The sequence below is a fragment of the Aptenodytes patagonicus genome, chromosome 1 (assembly GCF_965638725.1).
Source record: "Aptenodytes patagonicus chromosome 1, bAptPat1.pri.cur, whole genome shotgun sequence".
Taxonomy (NCBI): Eukaryota; Metazoa; Chordata; class Aves; order Sphenisciformes; family Spheniscidae; genus Aptenodytes; species Aptenodytes patagonicus.
In genome coordinates, this window is record NC_134949.1 from 224,897,827 (window position 1) to 224,919,647 (window position 21,821).

Consider the following 21,821-nt stretch of genomic DNA (forward strand, 5'->3'; position numbering starts at 1 on the left):
CTGCGTCTTTATTTCTCACAATCTAGCCATTAGCTGCAAGACTTAAACAGGCATCTAGAGCCATGACCAGATAGTTTCAGCTATGTAAAAGGCTTAGTAAATCCTTTTGGCTTGCTCTAGGCCTCCAGAAAGAGCTAACAAACACAAACATTGTGCTCAAGAAATTAGAATCAAGGGCACCTCATTACACCCCTAAGTCTCGTTCCCCATAGATATATATTAATCCTGCAACAAATGCGGCAACACAGTGAAAAATTATTTAATTATTTACTTCCCATTAAAATTTAGGGGTACATTTCAAGACAGAAATGGGTCCTCACTGTACCTGCGTTTTCCCTTGCTGACCATAAACAATTTTAGTTGGGATGATTTTGGTGGCTGGCTGGACCGTGGACCCTATTCCTTTTGGCTGTGTAACAATCATTTTTGTGATGGGTCTTGTGGCAGTGATGATAGCAGGTTTTGCTCCTGCTGGCACTGCCTGAATAGTTTTCTCCCCCTGTAGAGAAGTCAAAGTTTACAGGTTAACTTAGTGAAATTCTTCAGAGAGACCCACTTCTCTAAAAAAATACACAGTTATAGGTGAGTGTGTACCACGAAATCAACCTGCTGCTGCTGCAACTAGACTTATTTGATAGAAAAAACATTCAAAGACCAAGAACAAAAAACCCTATGGCTTTGAACGGAAAAGCTGCCAAAATCCCCTTTTCCATTACTTTACCTTTTGAGCAGCTCTGAAGGGGTGAACAAAAAGGAGTAACTAAAAGACACTGACAAGTTTTCTGAAGTTGCTTCAGAGAATTCATAGAATTTGGAACTTTCCTCAAACCCTTCGCAAGTGTTTTTTAAAACCTCTTATTTCTATTAACACTAACTTTGGCAAGACATCTACAAAACTTCAATTGAGATTCTAAAGAGAAATTATTTAAATAGAGATCTTTGTATTATCCTCATGACCAAGACATTAATTACGTATGGACTTATTTTTAAACTAAAAGTTCACTTAATAAAAAAAAAAAATATGCAGATTCACAGCTGTTTCACAGGAAACATTTGACTTTGGAATAGCGCTGACGTATGACTAGACTCCTGATAGCTTAAGAAGAGCAGAGACATTGAGCATGCTTTTTTTTAGCTCTGCACACTAACCAACCAGATGAGGAACAACATTAGTTGCCGGTTCTCCCAGTATTCCTACCAATTCCCATCGAGTAGCTGGAAATCCCAAGAATCATACTTGTTTCAGAAATATCACCGCATTCTGGTGGTTCCTACCATGTAACATCATGAGATTTCCACTTGTGTGAAAATACAGCTTTCAGTTTTGTAAACTAGGAAAGTTCAAAATCTTAAAAAAAAAAATCCTAAAAGGTTTAAAAAAAAAAACCAACCCTCCCTACTCAGCTCTGCTACTCAGGTAAACTTTTAAAGATTACGTGATTAAGACATTAAATCTCACAGTTCTATCGAGGAACATAAAGCATGTTCATCATTTTTATTTACTAGCACTTATAGGTAAACCCAGTTGAAGCTGGAAACTTGATTTTCTTCTTAGTACACATTAGGTTATCCAAAAAATAATTCAACGCTATACAGTACTCAGGTACAGGATGTTAGTGTTACACACCACATAAATTTAAAGGTCATACCCTTACTGTGAAGGGACAGTTTATTTCTGCCCTTTACATCCAGAAGATAAACAGTTGGAGATGCAAGTTTATAACACAGGACCGCGGTTCTCACTAGAGCACAAACAGGGCAAGATTCTAGTAATTTTCTTCTACTTAATCCCTTCAGGATTACAAAATCATTAACCATGGGAAAAAAAGGCAAGCTCAAAAGCTTTTATTTCCTTTGAGAACATTCCCAGCTTCTTTTAAGCATCTTTCATATCCTGCAAAACATACTTGCTTTTCAAACATCCCTGACATTAAGGCATGCTGTATCTGTTAAGGAGCTCATGCACAGTTTGCTTTTAACATGGACTTTAGCAGAACGAATGCAGCAGCCACCACACAGCCTGTCACTTGACAATCGATTTGAGACTTGAAACTCTTTCTTACCCCAGCATTCAACAGCGTTGTGACAACATTTTTGCCTGGAAGCCCTTGAATTGTAGTTCCTTTTCCAGTAGTCTTTTGCACAACAATCACATTGGGTTTGGATGTCATTGGAATTGTAGTGATTTTGGTTGTAGTTCCTAAATTTTTGTGGGGGGAAAAAAAAAAAAAGTGCAGTTTATCACATGTACATTTCCTTCCACTGTAGAAGTTAGTGAGCTATATAGGAATCATCGCATTTAAATCTGACAGCACAACAAAAAAGCAAAAAAAAAAAAAGGCAGCATCTGGAATGGGAACTTATGTCACCCAACTCAACGTATAAAGATTAGATGCCCACTCCACAAATCTTTCACCTACAGTAAAAACAGGCATGCCCAGAACAAAGCAGTTTATTCTATATTAGGACAGTCAGCCCCTTCTCACAAATTACGGAGCAGACTAATACAGCTTTCTCAGGCTATCATGCCTAACTTTTCAAAGGCTAGAATTATGGGGGGATAAGGACACCACTAATACTCAACTCAAGGTCCTACTTGCACAGACAAATATTCTTCTACAGATAACCTCTGTAGAAGAATCTACGTACCACGAATGTATCTCCGGTCAAGAGAAATACCAGCTCTTTCTGGCACTGAACTGTTGCAATACAAGTGATGAGTAGTGGATTGAAAGAAGGAAAAAAGAAAAATATGCTATTGTTTTACAATCAGTTCTTAAAACTTGAGTTTAGAAGTGGTTGTGTTTTTTTTTCCTTTTTTTGAAGAGCTGTGTTGGCTATTTCTGTTCCTCTCCCAGTATTTAATTAGTTCCATTCCCTGTATCAGGTTTTTATTTACCTGCAGTGACAGGTAATTCTGGTCAGCCCTCCACAGACTACAAGAGTACACACACCGATATGTAAGTCATCGCTGTTATCAGACTGCCATTTCATTTCTCAGCTTTTTATCAACACCTTCCACTTTCTCCTTGAAGAAAGTATCACTCAGTCACAGCAGAGCTGCAAACCCAAGGATTCCCCTCACTACCTTCTACCCATTAGTCATGCCTGTAGATACTCCACTACATATTTCAGATTAATAATTCTACTAATTCTGGGAAAGGGAAGACATGCTGAGACAAGATCATGATTTACTTAATTCTAGTGACTTCAGAGGCATCTAAAGACTGCGCTCTCTGCAAAAAAACCCACCCCAAAACCCCCAACCCCTCCACGAAACAACAAAAAAAAAAAAAGCAGGCATCCATTCCAAACTTGTGTTGTTTCAGGACAATCGTTATTATCTTTATCAGGACCAGCCAAGGGTTTCCCTGCATTAGCTGGTGCTAAGGAAAATAATACTTGCATTTGCGTATAAACTCGCTAGTAGATCTAGAAATCTTCTTAACAACTCATCATGCCCACAACAGGCTAAAAAAGTTACTTGTTCCCAAAGAAGCTACTGTATCTGCCCTAAATATCATTTTGTAGAAATCAGAATCTGAAAAACTGAGGTACCTCTACCAGACTACACCCCAGACGGGGTTTACTGGATAGTTTGGGCAGCACCTTCCAGTGACAGGAGCTGGCTGGTGCCACGCTAAGCACCAACAATGGGACCTCGGACTAATGTAAAGATATTACTAGACAGGATGAACAGACCCAGCAGATCTTGCTGTACACGTGCACCTAGCTAGGAAATGCAGCAGACCTTCTCTGCATTAGCGCTATTAAAGTTCAAAACAGGTATTAAGAAGTTGCGACTGGTGTGAGTGTGCTTGGTCCTGGTCCTAAAGAGACCCTATGTTTAGAGACTATATTGGCAGAGAGCGTCAAGGCTGGTCAGCAGACTAACAAAGATAAGCAGCAGGGTCTGCGTGAGGCTGGGAGGAAAAACTTCAAGTTAGAACACGGGGTAAGGGAAAGCCAGGCTGACACTGATAAAAGAAGAACAAGGTAAGGCGGTGACTTGTGCTGGTTTTGGCTGGGGTAGAGATAATTTTCTTCACAGTAGCTGGTATGGGGCTGCGTTTCGGATTTGTTCCGGAAACAGTGTCGATAACACAGGGGTGTTTTGGTTATTGCTGAGCAGTGCTGACAGAGAGTCAAGGCCTTTTCTGCTCCTCACCCCACCCCACCAGTGAGCAGGCTGGGGGTGCACAAGAAGTTGGGAGGGGACACGGCCGGGACAGCTGACCCCAACTGACCCAAGGGATATTTCACACCATATGACGTCATGCTCAGCATATAAAGCTGGGGGAAGAAGGAGGAAGGGGGGGACGTTCAGAGCAATGGCGTTTGTTTTCCCAAGTCACCATTACACGGTGATGGAGCCCTGCTTTCCTGGGGATGGCTGAACACCTGCCTGCCGATGGGAAGCAGTGAATGAATCCCTTGGTTTGCTTCGCTTGCGTGTGCGCCTTTTGCTTTACCTATTAAACTGTCTTTATCTCAACCCACGAGTTTTCTCACTTTTACCCTTCCGATTCTCTCCCCCATCCCACCGGGGGGGGTAATGAACAAGCGGCTGGGTGGTGCTTAGTTGCTGGCTGAGGCTAAACCACGACAAGACTGCATAGCCAAATTTAAGATATACAGTTCATTTTTATTCTGGTTCTTTGGACGTGCAGTGGAATAGAAAAGGGCAGCATCCTGATTATAAAATGCTTTAAATTGGGGCTAATACGGTTTTCTGATCTTTCTGCCCTCTAACAGAGGACAATATAGTAGTTCTCCTCCCCCACGTTTCTCTTTTCCTCACAAGATTCCCTCACGTTAGATGTTTCCTTCTTTAACGCAAGAACTACTGCAATCCTTAAAAACAATTTACCTCCGTAACTTCTACCCATTATTTTATTCTTCATCCTCAGCTATTTTTCTTCTGAATTAACTTCTCCAATAAAGGTCCTAATAATTATTTGAGCACGTAACCCACAGAAAAGCCCTGAACAAGCAAGTCTAAAGAGCAAGTCTAAAGTTACTTTTGAAATAAGTCTTAATATCAAAGTACTCATATGCCTACCAGAAACAATATTACTGCTGATAATCTTCCCTCCCAGCGTAGCCAGTGATTTTGGTACTACAGTAATGATGCTACCACTTGTAGTTTTCACGTAAGTAGCAGCCCCTGGAGTTCCAGCCATCCGAGCCCCTATAGAGGGGCTAACCGTTGGCCGCGTATATGTTGCTTGAGTTCCTGTTTTAAAGAGAGAACAAGAAAGTTCACTGTTAGAACATGATCCTCTACTAGTATTTGTGGAAAAATAAGTTAGTTTAGGAAAAAAAAAAAGCATTAGATTTTATTCAAGGAGACCCCACACTGCAATTTATTACCACCCTTTACAATTCTCCTAGTACTTTTTAAACCCACAGAGCAATATTCAAGTATATACCAGCTTTAACGTAAGAGCCTTCTGAAGTATTTTACCAAATGTTCTATGACTGCCATATTTTAATTCACGTCCTTGTGCCTAAGATTTTAATTTTCCATAGGTGTTTAGATTCTGCCTGTATGTTTGCGACTTGCTCCCTTAGATGCCCAAGAGTTAGGCATCAGATGACACTACCAGAAGTGATCCCCTTCCTCTCTTGAAAGACACCTATACTCTCACTTCTCCTATATGATAAATTGTTTATAAAGAACACCACCAATGACTGGTCTAAATATCACTCAGAGAAAAATATAATTTTTGATGATAATGCAATTTTATGGATTTAGCAGCACAAAATTCAGCATTTAGCAGTACAAAAGAAACCTCCTGACGTGGTATAAATGCTGTTTTTTTCAGACCTACTCCTTCTCAGAACGGAAACAGAACTGAGTCCACAAAAGAAACTTGCTCAAAATAATAATGTGAGTCAACAGCTACACAAACATTGTAATTCCATTCTGCTCGTACTGCTGCAGATAGTGCACTACAGACCTTAATTATTAAAGATCACAGAGCAAAACAGTTTGTTGTAACAAGAAAGCCATGTGTTCAAATCCAAGAGAGCACAATACAGGTTTTACCAATTAAATGAACTGCAAAACTGCTAGATTTTTTATGTACTTAAGAATGTTTTTGCGAAGTACTTCGAAAGTTAAAAAAGAATACTAACCATTAGTTTATGCTAATATTCCCAACCCACACTAAAAATTCAGGAAGTTAGAGTTTTCTGAAAACTAGGATAAAGCTGCCTTTCAAGTTTTCCTCATACAAGTTTACAATCTGAACAGCCTGCATTATTTCTATCTTTAACCAATAAGAAAACACAAATACAATTTGATCCCCAGAAAAACACTGGGAGTTTAAAAATTCAATTTACTGGCCTTTTTATAAATTCACTGCAGGACTATGAGCAAGTCACCTGCCTTTTGAGGTCCATATATGTAAAATAGGAATGATGCTGACCTATCTGCTTGAGGTGCCTAAGAAGTTTAATTAATGTAAATCGTCTAATATAAGGTGCTACAGAAGTGCAAAGTATCAGTATAAGCTGCAAGAAAACTTCCTTTAAAATAAACCCAGTGGGGAAGGAACGATCATATTTTTGTGTACCAATTCAAAAAGATCGTAAGAAGAATAAAAGAGCACTCAGTGCAAAAATCCTAATCTAGAATAAATATCAACAGGATTGTGAATGTGCTGTTGTGTGCACTGTTCACAAGACAGAAGTGCCTTTTTTACCCTAATAAACCATGTTTGATCACCTGTATGTCTGGGTTTACCCTCCCTTCCCTTCTCAGAGCCATAACTTACCAGTGGGAGTAGTGACCAGTTTAGTTGTCATGATAGTCCCATTACTGCTAACCACCATAATGGGTGAATTGCTACTGCTGGGCAAGGTCGCTGTAACTGGTTTGGGAAGGATTTTACTGGGCTGCACCTGTTGAGTGATTATTTTAACACCTAGGAAAGGAGAAAGGTCACTGTTAAAATACAGGCACGAAAAGTTACTTTCTGAAATGCTTTCTCAGACCAAGTCCTAGTGGGCAAGTAGCCTCACAAGGCTTCTATTCTGAGCCCATGTATTCTTGATCCTGAAAAGAATTTTTTTTTGTTTGGGTTGGTTTTTTTGCTTCGTTTTTTTTTTTGTTTTGCAAATAACAGGACAGTCATCATCTTTGCCTTTCATGTGCCTGTTTCAGTTCCTAGCCACTCCCATTGAGGCATGGGATTCCATTCCATCATTGATTTGTTGTAGTGATTTTTAACCTTTTCTGGTCCATGATTCAAAAAATAGAACGCTTCCCAGGAACCAAGAGGTTACAACCAATACTGAATTGGTTCACATACAATGAACCACCTAAAAGTGACATAGTTCTTCATCAATTTAGTCTGTAAATTCTAACGTGTCTTAATTAGCCTAGTTGGGATTTCATCCCTCTGAATAAATTAAAAAAAGCTTTCTGCACAAAGAGTATTAGTGGGTGTAAGGAAGCAACTGTGACACTGGCTAGGGAACGTTGCTTTAAGTAAACTGCTCTCTCTCCTCTTGATTTATTGGTTATCTTGAAGCCACAAAGGAACTGGGCTGAAACAAGCTCTGGGTAGAGTCAGCAAGAACAAAGGATGAAGACACCTTAGTACAGCAAGGACTCTGCTCCCTCTCTCTCAATTTGTGTAGTGGAATAGGACCTCTGCGAGATCCACCTCTCAGTTGCAAACCAGGAGATTCATGTCATCTGTTCAAAAGTATATCCACGACACTTGCATCTTACGTTCTGTTCCATGACGAGGTAAATGCATTGCATTGTGTTGGTCAAATGCCATGAAACACCCAGCCTGAATTAATCCCATCTAAATGTAGGCACTTATATTTGTACACAAATATTTCTAGGTGAACAATTTTGTCCCCTCAGGACATGAAACATCCTCCAGAGATGTTTTCTTCTTTCTATGTTGACCATAAAAGCAGCATGGAGCGAGTAAGCTCCAAACTTAAATAATGAAGTTAGGAAAGAGAAATTGAAGCCTTTGCATCATACAGACACAAAACTGGATAAAAAGCAAAGTCTCTGTGAAAATTGCTTCACATCTTCCAGAAAGAATAGGTATCAGATGGTATTTCCAAAGAAACTTTAACTAAAAAGAACGTTGAGCCCAAACCCATGGTAGAATGCAAGGAGTGGAGCTCTTATTGATCAAATATTGTTCAGTGACTGGAGGATGGAGGCCTCTTATCGGTCTTCATCAGTGGATATTTTTTCTTAGGCAATAGTCCTATAATCCAAAAGGAAGTTTATCAAAGGACAGGAGTAGGGCTGTTTATTTTTTCATTCTATGGTGTATTTTAATTCTTTGATCTAAATAGTGTGAATATAAAATAATAACTTTACTGACATGATTAATGTAAAATATGGACATAAAAATACTTTGCACTTTTATAGCACTTCTTCCTTTAGAATTAGGTAACTTTACAAGTGTTACTTCTTACTACATCTTACGGAGATGAGAACTGTATTCTACAGCAGAGTAAGCCAACACAGAAAGATTACACGACTTGCCCAAAGTCAACTGAATGAATCAATGTTACAAAAAGAATCCAGTCCAACTTCCAGTCTCAGATCTAATTGTATTTGTTTTGACAAGTACCTCAAAAGTAGGTTGATTTCTGGACCCAAGAAAAGAATTAAAACACGGATTAACTTATTTTTCCAGTTGATACAGTTGAACAGCTCTGGGATCTTCAGAAAACTGGTGTCTTCCAGGTTGCCAATCATGTTACTTTTGAAGATATTTACATACCTTTCAATCTCTAAAGATAAAACATTTATTCCTAAAGCATGGTCTGTATACCTGAACCAAACGAGCAGCGACAGAACCAAATTCTTCAATTACTGTTCGCTGAAAACATTGAGACATCCTTCACTATCTACTTATAGCCAGGTTTAACGCCAAATCCTGTACTCAAGTAATTATACCTTAATAATAGCTCCCCATGCACGTTTTGGGACAGAATTCTGCCCTACTTTCTTGAGTTGTGGTTAGACCTCACCAACCAGCAATATGACCAAAGATTAACTCCAACTACCTGATTCCTGTTTGATCTGAATGGTGGGCTTGATGCCAGGTGGCAACTGAGATTGCTGTGGCTGCTGTTGAGCTACAGAAGACTGCGCCAGCTGCTGCTGCTGCTGCTGTTGTTGTTGTTGTTGCTGCTGCTGCTGTTGTTGCTGCTGTTGTTGTTGTTGTTGGGCCTGTTGTATTTGGTGCAGCTGCTGTTTGGGGGACTGCTGATGCTGTTTGGGAAACTGTGCTAAGATCTGAGTCGGATTCCCAACCAAACCTTTGGGGGAAGGTAGTCTGGTAGAAGCAACTTTAATTGCCGATGTAGAGACACCTGTGAAAGAGTAAATGGTTTAAGACTGAACAGTGCAGCACAAAAGAGAAATATTACGATTTCTTAAATACTTTTGCATTTAAACTGTCTTTACTACCAAAAGATGCATAGATATACATGCGTAAAAAAACCTCCCACATAGCAGAAGCACTCTGTTCAGAGGCAAGGGAGCTTTATACAGATTTTCAGTGTGGCAGCAGAACAGCAGCTAATGGAAAGACCACAATCGCAGTCTATGTCCTGCACCTTTTGTAGTACAAATAATTCACAAATATTTTCAAAGCCTGATCTTAAAGCTTCAAGAAAGCAAAATATTTATAGTGAAAATCGTAACTACAAAAAGTTAGGGCATGAGGATGACAAATATCAAACCCATCAACATTAGAAGGGAGTACCTGTTAGTCAGCACAACATTATTTTAAAAGAATGAATCAAGTAATGACATGTCATTTAGAAAACTGTGGAACACACATGTTTTGTGCTGATAGGTTAGGTGATCTTACAAGTAATAAAGTGATTAAAACAAGTTTGCAGTAAGATGGAAAGACAAAGTTCCCAAATAAATCTTAATACTTATTTCGGTCATTCCCTTACATAGTTGCAACAACATTTCCAGCAAAATTTGGCTTCATCTAGAATTCTAAACTGCACATCCATAAGCACCAAAAGAGACAAACATGAAGTCCATGTCTTATGAAGGCAGATTTTAACCACGTCCCAGCTGTAGTGGAAAATAGAAAGAAAATCTCCTCTCTTATTTCTCTACATTTACAGATGGCAGCGATAATGACAGAAATCATCATAAGCTACAATTCTGGCAACCTAAATAAGCAACCCTTTTCTCACTGCATCATCTAAGACAGTTTCTCCATTTCCTTGGTCAGCTGTTTTCATTCATGAATTTAACTTTCTTCACAGTCGGAATGATTATCAGTTTATGACACAAAATGTTTCACCAACATCTTCTGCAGTGACACTGATAATCTTGGGGAAAAAAACATATTAAGAGATATTCCACCTAATATATTTTAGAATTATAGCTTCTTCTTCCATGATCAAACCCACCTAAAAATCCACAGTTCAAACAATATGAAATTCTGCTGTAAGCCCTTCTGCTCTGTAGTATCTTCAGGATACTCTGCTCTATCAGTATCTTCAGGATCTGATTAACAGAAGCAATATGGAAGGTAAAATACCTCCTCGGCCTCGATTTGGTTGCCCAACTTTTTGTGGAATGGAACAAGAATGGAAGATATGGACCAGGAAAAATTGCCATCTGATACTTGTCATCGTCAAGCAGCGTATTTTTCAAGTGCTGGTCACTGAGGCCCTTTCATTCATCCACAGCTTCCCTTCCAAATGGTTAGGTAGTGGCTGTGGAGTTGAATCAGCTGAGCTAGCATACATAGTTGGAATTAGAAATCAGAAACCTAGGAATTTTAATCCAGGACCACTCAGATCTTAATTTTTAAGGACTTGAAAACTGACATGCTGATAAAATACACAGATAAAAAGGTATAAACACTTCTCTACCTTTCAGAAGTGTCATCAAGATTAGGTACCACAAGAAATATTCTAAAGACTAGGCATGTCAAGCGTAAATTGTATTTATTTGATGTTAACTTTATGTTTTTGTAAATCAGGCTTGAAGAGAAGCAGTCATCTTCAAATATTGGAAACGTCCATTTTCCACGCATCAGATAGAGTTCCTAAAGCCAAACATTTTGAGCCTATAGTGTTTTAATGCTGCAAGTGAAATCTTTTCAAAATAAAAAGCTATGCCACACCGTCTCATCACATTCTCTTCAAAAAGAGGATGTGCACATTAACTGTTGAAGTAAAGAGTGAAAGAGTCCAACAAGAACTTTTGTGGAATATCTCGGATTAGTTTCATCAGTAGACTTCCTTCACCTCTCCTCTGCTCTACTCGTCATTTGTAAACATAAAGTGCATCTCCCCTATGCTATTCTCAAAACAAAGTCCAACTCATCAGTGAAAGAGCTTTTATAAATATAACGTTATTGCCATACCTTGTGCTACTGTTGACATAACCACTGATGGTGTTGATGATACTACAGCAGTCACAGCAATAGTATTTGCGGTACAGGAGGGAGTGGAACAGCTACTGCTGCTGCTGCTACTGACCAAAGAGGACTGAGAAGCAGTTATAACCACTGGCTGCTTTTGAGTAGTTGAGGCAATGACTGATGTTGGGACAAGTTTCGTAACTGCTGCATAGTTGTGGGACTTTGAAAGGATGTTGGGTACAAAAGTTGAGCTTGGAGAGGTGGTTACTATTATCACCTGAAAGAAGAAAAAGAACAACAAGAAATTCATTTGTTCTTTGCGTTTATTTAAAAGCATAAAATTTCAGTAATATATCTATGTGTATTTAGTTTTAGGGATACACGTTTATTAAGAGTGTCATATTCACACTTGCTGGCAACAAAACATTTCAATTAGTTTGAAGAAGCAGTGACAAACATTTCCTTAAAATCAGCAGGGTGTTTTGTTTTGGTTTGGTTTTTTTTTGAGGAAAACAATTACTATCTAATTAAAGTAGAATTATCTCATGTCTGAAGGCAAACAGACAGGAATGAACTGCTTGGCTTCATTAAAATGGGCCAGGAAGCCTGAAGCCCATTTTAAATGGAACTGAAGGGATTTCACTCAAGTTTTAAACACCATTCTCCCAAACCTTGTACGTACATCAAGAAATGGCAATGAGAGAATAGATGATTTTTATTTTTCTCTTTAACAATTAACAAGCAGTTGCTGAGTCAGTAACAGGAAATATTTTTGATCCACAAGGCTGTAAAACAATCAATATTTCATCAGTGAAAAACCTGGTTTAAGTTTAAAACAATTTCTGCTTTAATTAGTGCTCTCAGTAACAAGAAATTCTTTCTATCTGTCTGAAAACCATTTGTCTAAAGACAATAAACATTACCCCAGTGCGAGTTACAATTGCAACACCATGAATCTAATTTGACATAGAAAAACACAGAATTCATTACAACATTGGAAGAGGTTTGTTCTTATGCAACTGACCTAGAAAACTAAGCATTTCTTAAGTATTGAATATGGGGACTGTTTATGTAAAGAGATTCCTTTTATTCTGCTTATAGGTACCTCCTTGTACTTACAACCACACAGTTAAAATAGAAACACACAGCACAGAAATACAACATATTTTCAGTTTACCATGCAAGAATATTGAGAATTGTTTTAATAATGCAATTGTCCCCAAAAAAATTTCATTTATTAAAACTTTGGAAATTAAAACTTATTAATGACTTGATGTAACAAAAGCAGATAGAAAAAAGGTACAGAAGGAGTAAAGAAAACCTGGGTCAGCTCAAACCAAGTCTTACACTACTACCCAAAGATTATTGAAACCTTGCCTGATAGAGAAAAGAAATAATATGATAATGGCACCAGAAATAGACTTAAGTGACAGATCAAGCAATAAGAGATTAAGAGTTTATAATTTGTTCAAAACCAAAAAAGTTAAAAAAGGAGATAGATAACCACATGGATGGAATAAAAGCAGCAAATTTCACCACCATGGTTGCCTCTGCCTCTCCTTTCCCCCCAGTGCTTAGTTTTATGGTCCCCGTTACTTAGCTCAGCCTTTAATATCTTGATCTGAGGAAAACCAAAACCTTACACCTCCATGAGCTACAGCAGGTTGACCACAACTGACCAATGCCTGAAGGACAAGGTTTCCACAGCTGCTGCTCTACCACTTTATTGCATTCCTAAGGGAGAACATTTTCTCTGCGTCACTCTCATTTTTGCCTTCTGCTTAACCTTGATTTAATCAAAACACCCTTCTGAAATTGCTCTTAGGCTATGACCACACAAGACGAGCCGAACACGACACAGCTTGATCCTGGTACAAGGCTTGCAAGTGGAAAGATCCTACGATATGCCTCTGGAGTTTTATCCTGTTTCTTAAATGGTCAGTTAACACTAGAAATACTTCCCAAGTGTTTGAATTTTAGGGCCAGGTCCATTCCACCTAGGATAACTAATTTAGGAACACAGTCAAAGGACAACTTGCCGTTAAAAAAGGCAGACTATTCACATAAAGCTTCCTACAGAATCCATAGTGCAAGAGGGCAAGTTCAGCGTCTCAACTAAGTAAGTACAGAAATGCAGGATGAATCTGGGCATAATCACAACTCCTCAACACTACTGTTCTTCATTCAAAGAGAGATAAAACCATCTGTCCAAGATTATCACTTAATAACACTTTATTTAATCATGCAAGGAAAAAAGCTTGTAAAGCATTATAGTTCAACAATGATTGCTGTCCTGTGACTAAGCAGGTTTGGGTCTCTTTATTCTCTCAAAATTAACACAGCAGAACAAAGTTTAGTGATCTTCATGTATTAAGTATATCCAGAAGAACTTTCGGGTAAAAATTTGTAAGTATTAAAGCTCAAATCACAACAATTATATTTTTCCGTTACTATTTTCTCACGTATGATCAAAGTAATCTCATCATGGGTACCAAAACTGCATCACATCTTTTATAGCAGAAAGACTGCCTGATTAAAAAAAAAAAAAAAGCTAGTTGCTTTTTTGTTGTTGTTGATTTTAATTGTTAAGGTAAAAACTAATTCCTAACATACACTGAAATTAGTCCTGTCAGCTCTATTTTGAGAGATATCAAAGCCTAGTCCCTGAAGAAATAAAGGCATTAACTGCCAGAAGCTTCACTAGCTAGATTCCTTCTGTGTCCTAGACAGAGGACTTTACTGTAAGAGAAACCAGAAACTGGAGCTGTGACATTATTAGTTGTTATGACAAATCTTCCTCCAACCCACTAAAACGTCAAAACAATTCAGAAAGCTGGCATGCAGAAACGAAGAATTTCATTCATATCCAACAATTTCACTCATATCCAACAGCACTTGTTTAAAATAGTACCTTTCCAATTTGAGTCTAACAAGTCTGACATTTAATTTAAAACTCCTAAAAGGGATTTCTCCCACCAAAATGGTCCAGTTACGTATTTTGGCATATCTAAATCCAACAAAAGAGGGCAGTGTGACAAGTTCAGATACAAACGCTACTATGGCTCCCTGATGAAACAAGCGATGATCTTCCTATCATTGCAGATTAGTAAGAGAGTCAAACAATACTGTGCAAAGCAAACTAAAATTTCCATGTCAGAACAAGCAGAGGCACAACTGCAGAGAAGACCCTATCAACAGTCCATTCTCTTCCTTTTGGAGATTTAATACACTCCATCTTTAACTACCATGATACGCTCATACTTAATACAACACTACAGACGTTTAAGGCAAAAAAAAATTCTTCCTGCACAAAAGATGAGCCCAACAAGGGCAACAGGATGGGTAGGTTAAGCCCTATCCTAGCTGTGGATTTGCTGCATTGAATGCAGGACATTTTATTTGATGGTTTGTGCTCACTCACGAATTTCCATACACGTATTCAGAGATGAAATCTGATTAAGGACACTGTTAAAGAACGGTGAATCAAATGAAAGCATCAAAGAGCTCTGAAGTGGGAAAAGGCCAGAAAGCAAGTTCTTTATTGCACATTACTTCAGTTAATCTTCCTTGGTTTTAAAGTTTCCAAAAATCAGGACATGGGAACTCTGCTAATCCAAACAGAGTCATAAAACAATGAAGACGACTAACAGAACGAATACCGTGTGAAGGTTTGAGCTCAATAGTCAAACTCTCACAGTTGGACAAAAAATGCTTGTTAGTGGCCAGCCTACCATCAGTCTCTCGGTACCAAGGCCAAATTAATTCCACAGACCACCCCACCCCCCCCAAGTCTGCCTTAATTAATAACCGTACCAAGAATGAACTTGGTCTGAGCCATTAATCTTCTTTTAAATCTTAAGGACAAAAAAGTAGACACATCTGAAATGCTTCCTAAAGCACAGGAAAATAGTCATGCCATAGATTAGGCATGTAAAAATCTGACTCCAATACAAAATGTCAACATGGAAAACCTTTTCCACACACTGCATTCTGGTGAAAGCTGGGCATACTCAGCTGAAATAATGCAACTGATTTTGATCACTATAACACTGTTAATGTAGAATGAGAAATGGCACACTAGTACTGAAAGGAAAATAAAGCCCCCCAGACTTCGATCAGCTCCAAGAATAAGCTTTATAGACCCCAAAAAACTAGTCTCTAGACAAAAGGCTTGGCAAGGGAAAGCCCATGCCACCTCTCCTGGAATTCTACTACTGCAAAGAATAATTATAAATAAGGAAAATAGAAATAAGAAAGATTACCTTTGACCAATAGTTGTTACCATCTGAAGGCTGTTCAGTGGCCTATGTGATCCAGTTCTCAGTGGACTAGTGTCCATATCACAAAACCCAACACCACAAAGGGTACTAACTGGCAACCTTGTTGGCAGTCTCACCAGAGAGGCCAAGAATTGAATGAGCATGGAGACTGAATCCCCTCTCATCCCTAGAAGTGGTCCCTTCAGGTCAGGGTTGAGGCACATTGGTGGGGCAGTCTGGGGGAAGCTTGCACTCCCGCTGCCTGTGCTGTACCTGTTCTGTGGATAAAAAGAGGGCTTCAGTCTCCACGGCTGTCAATCCAGGTCCTTTCACACACAGGTGAACTAAATTCATACAAGAGTCTGGTTTTCTCTTTGTTCGTTTTAAAGAGGGATTACCTTATCCCAAGCACAATCCTTAAAAACCAGCTAGACAGTTCATAGAAAGGAAGAGTCAAACATCACATCTTATTCATTGAAAAAAATCAGAATAAAGTAACATTTGGCGCTTCCCCCACATACCTTCTGTGTTGTCGTGTTTGTTGTCTGTGTTGAGGGCTTAGTGAAGGTTATTTTCACAGGCGACATGTGTGGTGGTAAGGAGTTGGCAATGCTCTGCATTATATTACTCATCTTGGGGCTGCCACTTACAGGCACTGTGATAGTTTTAGTGACAGGAGTCACTGCCTTCGGGACTTCTTTCAGGAGAACAGGGGAAGAACTAGAAGAATTTGTTCGCCGCCTTTTGCGGGGCTTTTCATCATCATCTGAGCAGCTGACACCTGGAAAAGAAGTACTTTTTCTAAATTATATTTTCCCCATTTGCAGCGCTCAATGCTTTCTAAAACACTTCAAACTTGCTGAGGTTATACCCACTTTCAAATAAGATGAAAAGAAATAGAGGATAAATTATTTCTTGTGGTCACAACTAACCTGTATCACACCACAGATGGTCTTAGTCCTCGATACAGACCACACTTAAAGTGCCATAAAGCAAAGAAACAAACCCTACAAAACCCAAGCTACTCAGTTACTGGGTTACTTCATTCAGTTTAAGAGATTAAAAGAACATAAGAGCCAGTACAGGGATTTCATTCTGTCTCCAGAAGTTTGACTAATGAGACTACGCACACAAGAGGTTTGGGATAACGTCATGCACACTTCAGTTTAAAACTCTACAGTACACTGCTGCTGTTGCTGCTGGTTTTGTTTACAACTGGACTATCGAAGTTTATCCTCCTGCAGTCTTCTCCGATTTCAGCCTTTGTACCTACTTTCATACCACTGTAATGACAAATTACAGTACCCTTCTCCCTTTCACCTCAACGCATCATCTTGAGATCCTTTTTTTTTTTTTTTTAGACAGACTTTAACTATGAAGGTCAAACATCTCTATCAGCTTCTGCCTTGTTTGGTGCGTTCTGTGCAACAGATATAAACCAGCACCTAACAATCATGAAAAACAACAGAAATCCAGCCTCAAATGTGTTCATTCTCCCTCACAATCATCTACTGCACATGTAGGAAAAAAAAAGGATGCTGCAATATTCAGCTGAGCAATGGATAGCCCTTTCTGCAGTGTTTTAAGATCTTTCATTTTTTAAGATCTTTCAGATCTTAAATCCATGTGAAACTCTCCTAAATAGGCAAAAGGTTCATAAATTGGTATACATTACAGAAAGACATAGTTTAATTACCCTGAAAATCTTACAGCTGTCGGGTAGCATTTATGTTTACCAAATTAGCCAGCGTTAAACAATTTTAAAAAACAGAGATAAGCTGAAAAGACGCAATCCCCCCTATGCAGAACAAGACTGAAGATCTTGTTCCATATGCCTGGGACTTAAAGACAAAAATGCTGTCGCGGCAAAAACCAGTCTTGCTGGTAACCCAAGCAAACTTGGTTGGCAGTCAATCTCTAATTAGGGTCAAGATCTAATTACAGTCAATCTCTAATTAAAATAACTAAATATTCTGGCATTTGAAAAGTGAAGATGCAGGAATTAACATGGACAAGAAAGCGCCCAGTAGCACAGCAAGTGATTTCTGAAAAAATGGGATTCTCTCCTCGTACGAGTACCAACTCATTTGCAGGTACGCTTCAGAAGGCTGACAGTTGTATCCACACAAAGATGGGAAACTGAACTAGAGAAGAGAAGCAAAGGCTCTATTTTAAGTTTGCTTTGAACTCCAAAAAATAGCTTTAGCTGGCTGTAGCAGTATAGATGAAGCGTGGATCTCTCAGTCCGGATTTCAAAGCTTTAAGCAACAATTTACTTTATGGCCCTGAACAAGCCTAGCGGTGATCTCCATCTATAAAGCAGAGATTTGGTTACAAGACTTTAAGGTCCATTATGAACAGGCTTTTAAGCATTACTGCGAGTGCACTACATAAACTTGTAACTGTGAGGTCACTGATTACATTGAAAATGTGAAGGAATTTCAGAACCTCAGAATCCATCTGAATCAAAAATCCACATGCAGCTAGGATGTTAGGACACAGATGTTATTTTGGTGGGTCACCGAGAAATACTGAAGAGAAAGCTATTTGTTTGTGGTCCTCATCCACAAAAAAAACCCACCACCAAACACTTTATATTAAGCGCAGCTCATTTCATCTCCTGTTTTCACCACTGGGGTTCTGCAAGAACGTTATTCCTATAATTTCATGTTAGAAACTGCATTTGCACAAAGTTTTCCATAAGCATTTAGCTAAAAGGTAATGCAGCTCGACTAACTCACACTTGACAAGCAAGGAAGCAGAGGCACGGAGAGGTTAATGGCTCAATCAGACTGTGACTTGGATGAGGTCACACAACAGATCAGTGGCAAAGTCACGACTGTAACTCAGGCCTCCCGAGTTTGCTTTTAAGCAGGTTTTTAAAACTAATGTGACTGATATAGCACATTCTCAAAGACACAAGATTCCTTAAAAAAAAAAAAAGAAAAACCACAAAGAACAAAATGAAGCACACGAAGTGGGGAAAAAAAAAATCTAGGGATGGACAGAATAAAAATGAGAACGTTTCATCCCTCTATTGTGTGTCTAGACTGGTTTTATACTCATTACCATGTAATAATTCAACAGAGGTCCAAATTAAATTTTTAAGAGGTTAAGAACATTTTCCCCTGAATCTTTAAACTAAAGCTGAGTGATTAGTGCATTAAATCAGAAAAATGAAAAATCTTAATGTAATGGGTTCCGTGGGTTGATATAGCCATTAAAGATGGTGGTTTGCAGTTAACATTATATTTATGTATAATGTGACATTTCTGACTAGCTAGAAGTTTAAACAAACGCACATATAGCATAAAGATTAAAATAATTTTTAAAATAGTAAAGGTATCCACAGCAAGCATAAAAATAGCACTTATCAACTTCACCATTAATCTTTGTCACCTGCATTTTGATAGACACCAAAGAAAGACAGAAGGAAACATTTTTAATTATTAGCTAAATAAAACTACCTTTGATGAGCTGGGCATATGTATGAGGATGTATTCTGCTTTTAGAACTAGCTGATTTATTAGCCAAAGAATGAAGCAGGGGGGGACAAGAAAAAAAAGACTGTTTCTAGGCATTATGCCCTGGATTTCCAAATTTAAATACACGAAGATGGGTATCTGGTGGGATTTCGTATGGATTTTTCACAGCTGCCCAGGAATGCAAGCCTCACTAAGATGCACTTCCAAATAAATCACAAAATGGCCAGACACAGTTAATGTAAGCATATAAATGCTTGCCAAACTACTGTATTCTAAAAAAGTCTACGTCAACTGTGAAAGTGGGAAGGCAGGACCTTTTCTAACTCAAATAAGTGACTACTATGCATTATTTAAGCAGAAGGAAGAGGGAAGTCCTCTGCAGAAGCAACCAGCAGAGCCACCTTAAAGACAAGTTCTGAACAGGCTGGATTAGAAATCCACTGATATACAGCAATTCCTATATTTTATTTTCAAAATACTTTTCACTCTTGTTGTCCTTGCCATTACTGCTCCCTGCAGCACTTTACAGTGAGTGGATTTATCCTGAAAACAATTTCTCTGAAAAAGGGAAGCAATAAATTCATTCTTTAGACTAAACGAAGGCAAAAAGGCATTAAATGGCTTGCCCAAGGTCAGAGTGTTTAACTCAGTCCATGCTTCAGCCACAAGACTGTCCCTTTCTTTCCCTTTTGTTAATCAGTTGCTAATGTCACTTACTTTTGACGTAAACAGTACTTCCACTTGGCAAGACGACTACATTGGAGGCTGGACTGGCAGGTCTGGGGGACTTCACTGTTGCTACACTGCCACTTGGAACAGGGGTAGATGTTGGGGTTGAAGTGGTACTTGTGTAGGAATAGCAAACCACCACTGAAGAGGAGAAAAGACACCTTCCATATAACTGAAGTGCAGAATCCCATTATTCTATCACTATTTTAACAATTGAAATGGAAGCCAAAGACTTATTGGGTCATTATCCACATCTTTGCCTCTGCAATCCTGTTACTGTTGAATACTCCCCAGTTTGACCTAAGCATGGCCATGGAATTAATGGCCTTGAAAGACAACACAAGAAATCTAACCTCCCCTCCTCCCGTCCCCAGAAATCTGTGCTGCCGATTTAATTTTTGTATTTGTATTAATCTGATGTTTTACTTTACAATTTGTTATTTTTCATTTTAGCATTAATTCAATATTTTGATCTTTTTGCTTTTCTGTAAATGACCATATCTAGACTGGTAACTGATAGAAAATAGCTAGTGCCTCTCCTCAACAATACATCAGTTGAAGAAACCAAAATATTCCTTCAGTAATGAACAACTGATTTTGCTAATCAGCTTTTTTAAACTTTTGCTTATAAGGAACAGTACAACGATCCAGTATTTCTCATAAAAACAGGATAAAACAGCCTATTTTAAGAAGTGTTACACATTCTCTAGTTGCATGAAGCATAATTCGAGCCTATTCAGCCAAGTTAGATGGAATGTGTACTAGCATTATTTAAAAGGCATAGGGAAAGCAGAAAGCAATCTTTTAACTTGTTAACTTGGTATGTTTAATCTGAAGTTAAAAAAAAAAAAAGAAAACCAACAAAATTTTCTTGACTTTCACCAAAACCTACTCGCATTCCTAAACAAAAGTGTTCTGAAACATCCTTCATCACTTACAGAACTTTACAAAATCCTAAGCCATCGGTCCAAGTTTTTATAGTCTATAGAGCTTAATGAGTTAACCAGTGAATTTCCCCCTCATTTCCTGGCAATTCATTTTTTTTTAAATTTCAATTGCTAGTGTGCTCACTAACACAAAGCTGTCAGATTGCTGCAAAAGCATCTTTTAAGGAAAAAAAAAATATTTTTTTCATATTTCTATGACTACTGTGCAATAAAAATGATTCAGATTTAAAAAAAAAATCTAACACTTAAAATCTAAGATAACAACTTATACTGCGACATAATTTTTATATTCCCATAGACTGCAGTAGAATCCCAGCTTTCTCTCACCTTCTTTGTTTCCAGTTTCTGCAGGAACTGGAAGAGATGCGTTGTGCTGAACAGCTGCATTGGCAACAGCATTAGCGGTAACAGTAAACGCTGTTTGTGGAACAAGCCGTGGCATCAGCGGCACCAGTCGACGACCTTCTATAGACCATTCGGAAGAGCTATTTGGTCCAGACATACTAAACAGAAATGCACATTCTGTAAGTATTCTGCCGAGTTTCCAAAATACTCAGTACTCTTATTTAAGTGCCTTTTTTCAACAGTGGAAGTCTAAACAGCAGTTTCTAAAGACATACTAGAGCAATAATCTTCAACTTTCTTCATTTCGTGAAAGCCCTTACATTTTTCCCACCTGATGTAGAAATCCTCCCATAGAAAATTTAAGAGTTGCTTCTTCTTTTACTGTTTTGTTTTACAGAGCCCTTAACGGGCCAGAGGTCTGTGGATGTCATGTTCAAAACCTCCATGTTACATTAGCTACTATTCAGGTAGAGTTGGTACACTCGCTACTTCTGGATGACAAAAATACCTAGACATCCAATAGATTTCATAAGACTAATGAAATTTATTATGTTGCAGGGAAAAACCCTTGGCTTCTAATGCAAATCTTGCTTTCCCTGAACAGAAAGCTGTCTCCAATTTATTAAAGTAGTCCCAAACAAGGTAACAGAACATTAAATGATT

General features: G+C 38.4%; 1 protein-coding gene across 3 annotated transcripts in view; it reads right to left on the bottom strand.

Moving 5' to 3' along the window:
• EMSY (EMSY transcriptional repressor, BRCA2 interacting) overlaps positions 1 to 21,821 on the bottom strand; it is a 41,618-nt gene that overhangs the window by 12,447 nt on the left and 7,350 nt on the right. For all 3 annotated transcript variants that reach the window (XM_076328483.1, XM_076328482.1, XM_076328481.1), the window contains exons 5-13: positions 21,141 to 21,316; positions 19,855 to 20,007; positions 16,174 to 16,433; positions 11,397 to 11,670; positions 9,058 to 9,366; positions 6,783 to 6,932; positions 5,063 to 5,236; positions 2,064 to 2,200; positions 326 to 499 (exon numbers count right to left, since the gene is read on the bottom strand). In XM_076328483.1, coding sequence (XP_076184598.1) covers positions 326 to 499; positions 2,064 to 2,200; positions 5,063 to 5,236; positions 6,783 to 6,932; positions 9,058 to 9,366; positions 11,397 to 11,670; positions 16,174 to 16,433; positions 19,855 to 20,007; positions 21,141 to 21,316 — 1,807 coding nt within the window. The remainder of the gene's footprint in view (positions 1 to 325; positions 500 to 2,063; positions 2,201 to 5,062; positions 5,237 to 6,782; positions 6,933 to 9,057; positions 9,367 to 11,396; positions 11,671 to 16,173; positions 16,434 to 19,854; positions 20,008 to 21,140; positions 21,317 to 21,821) is intronic.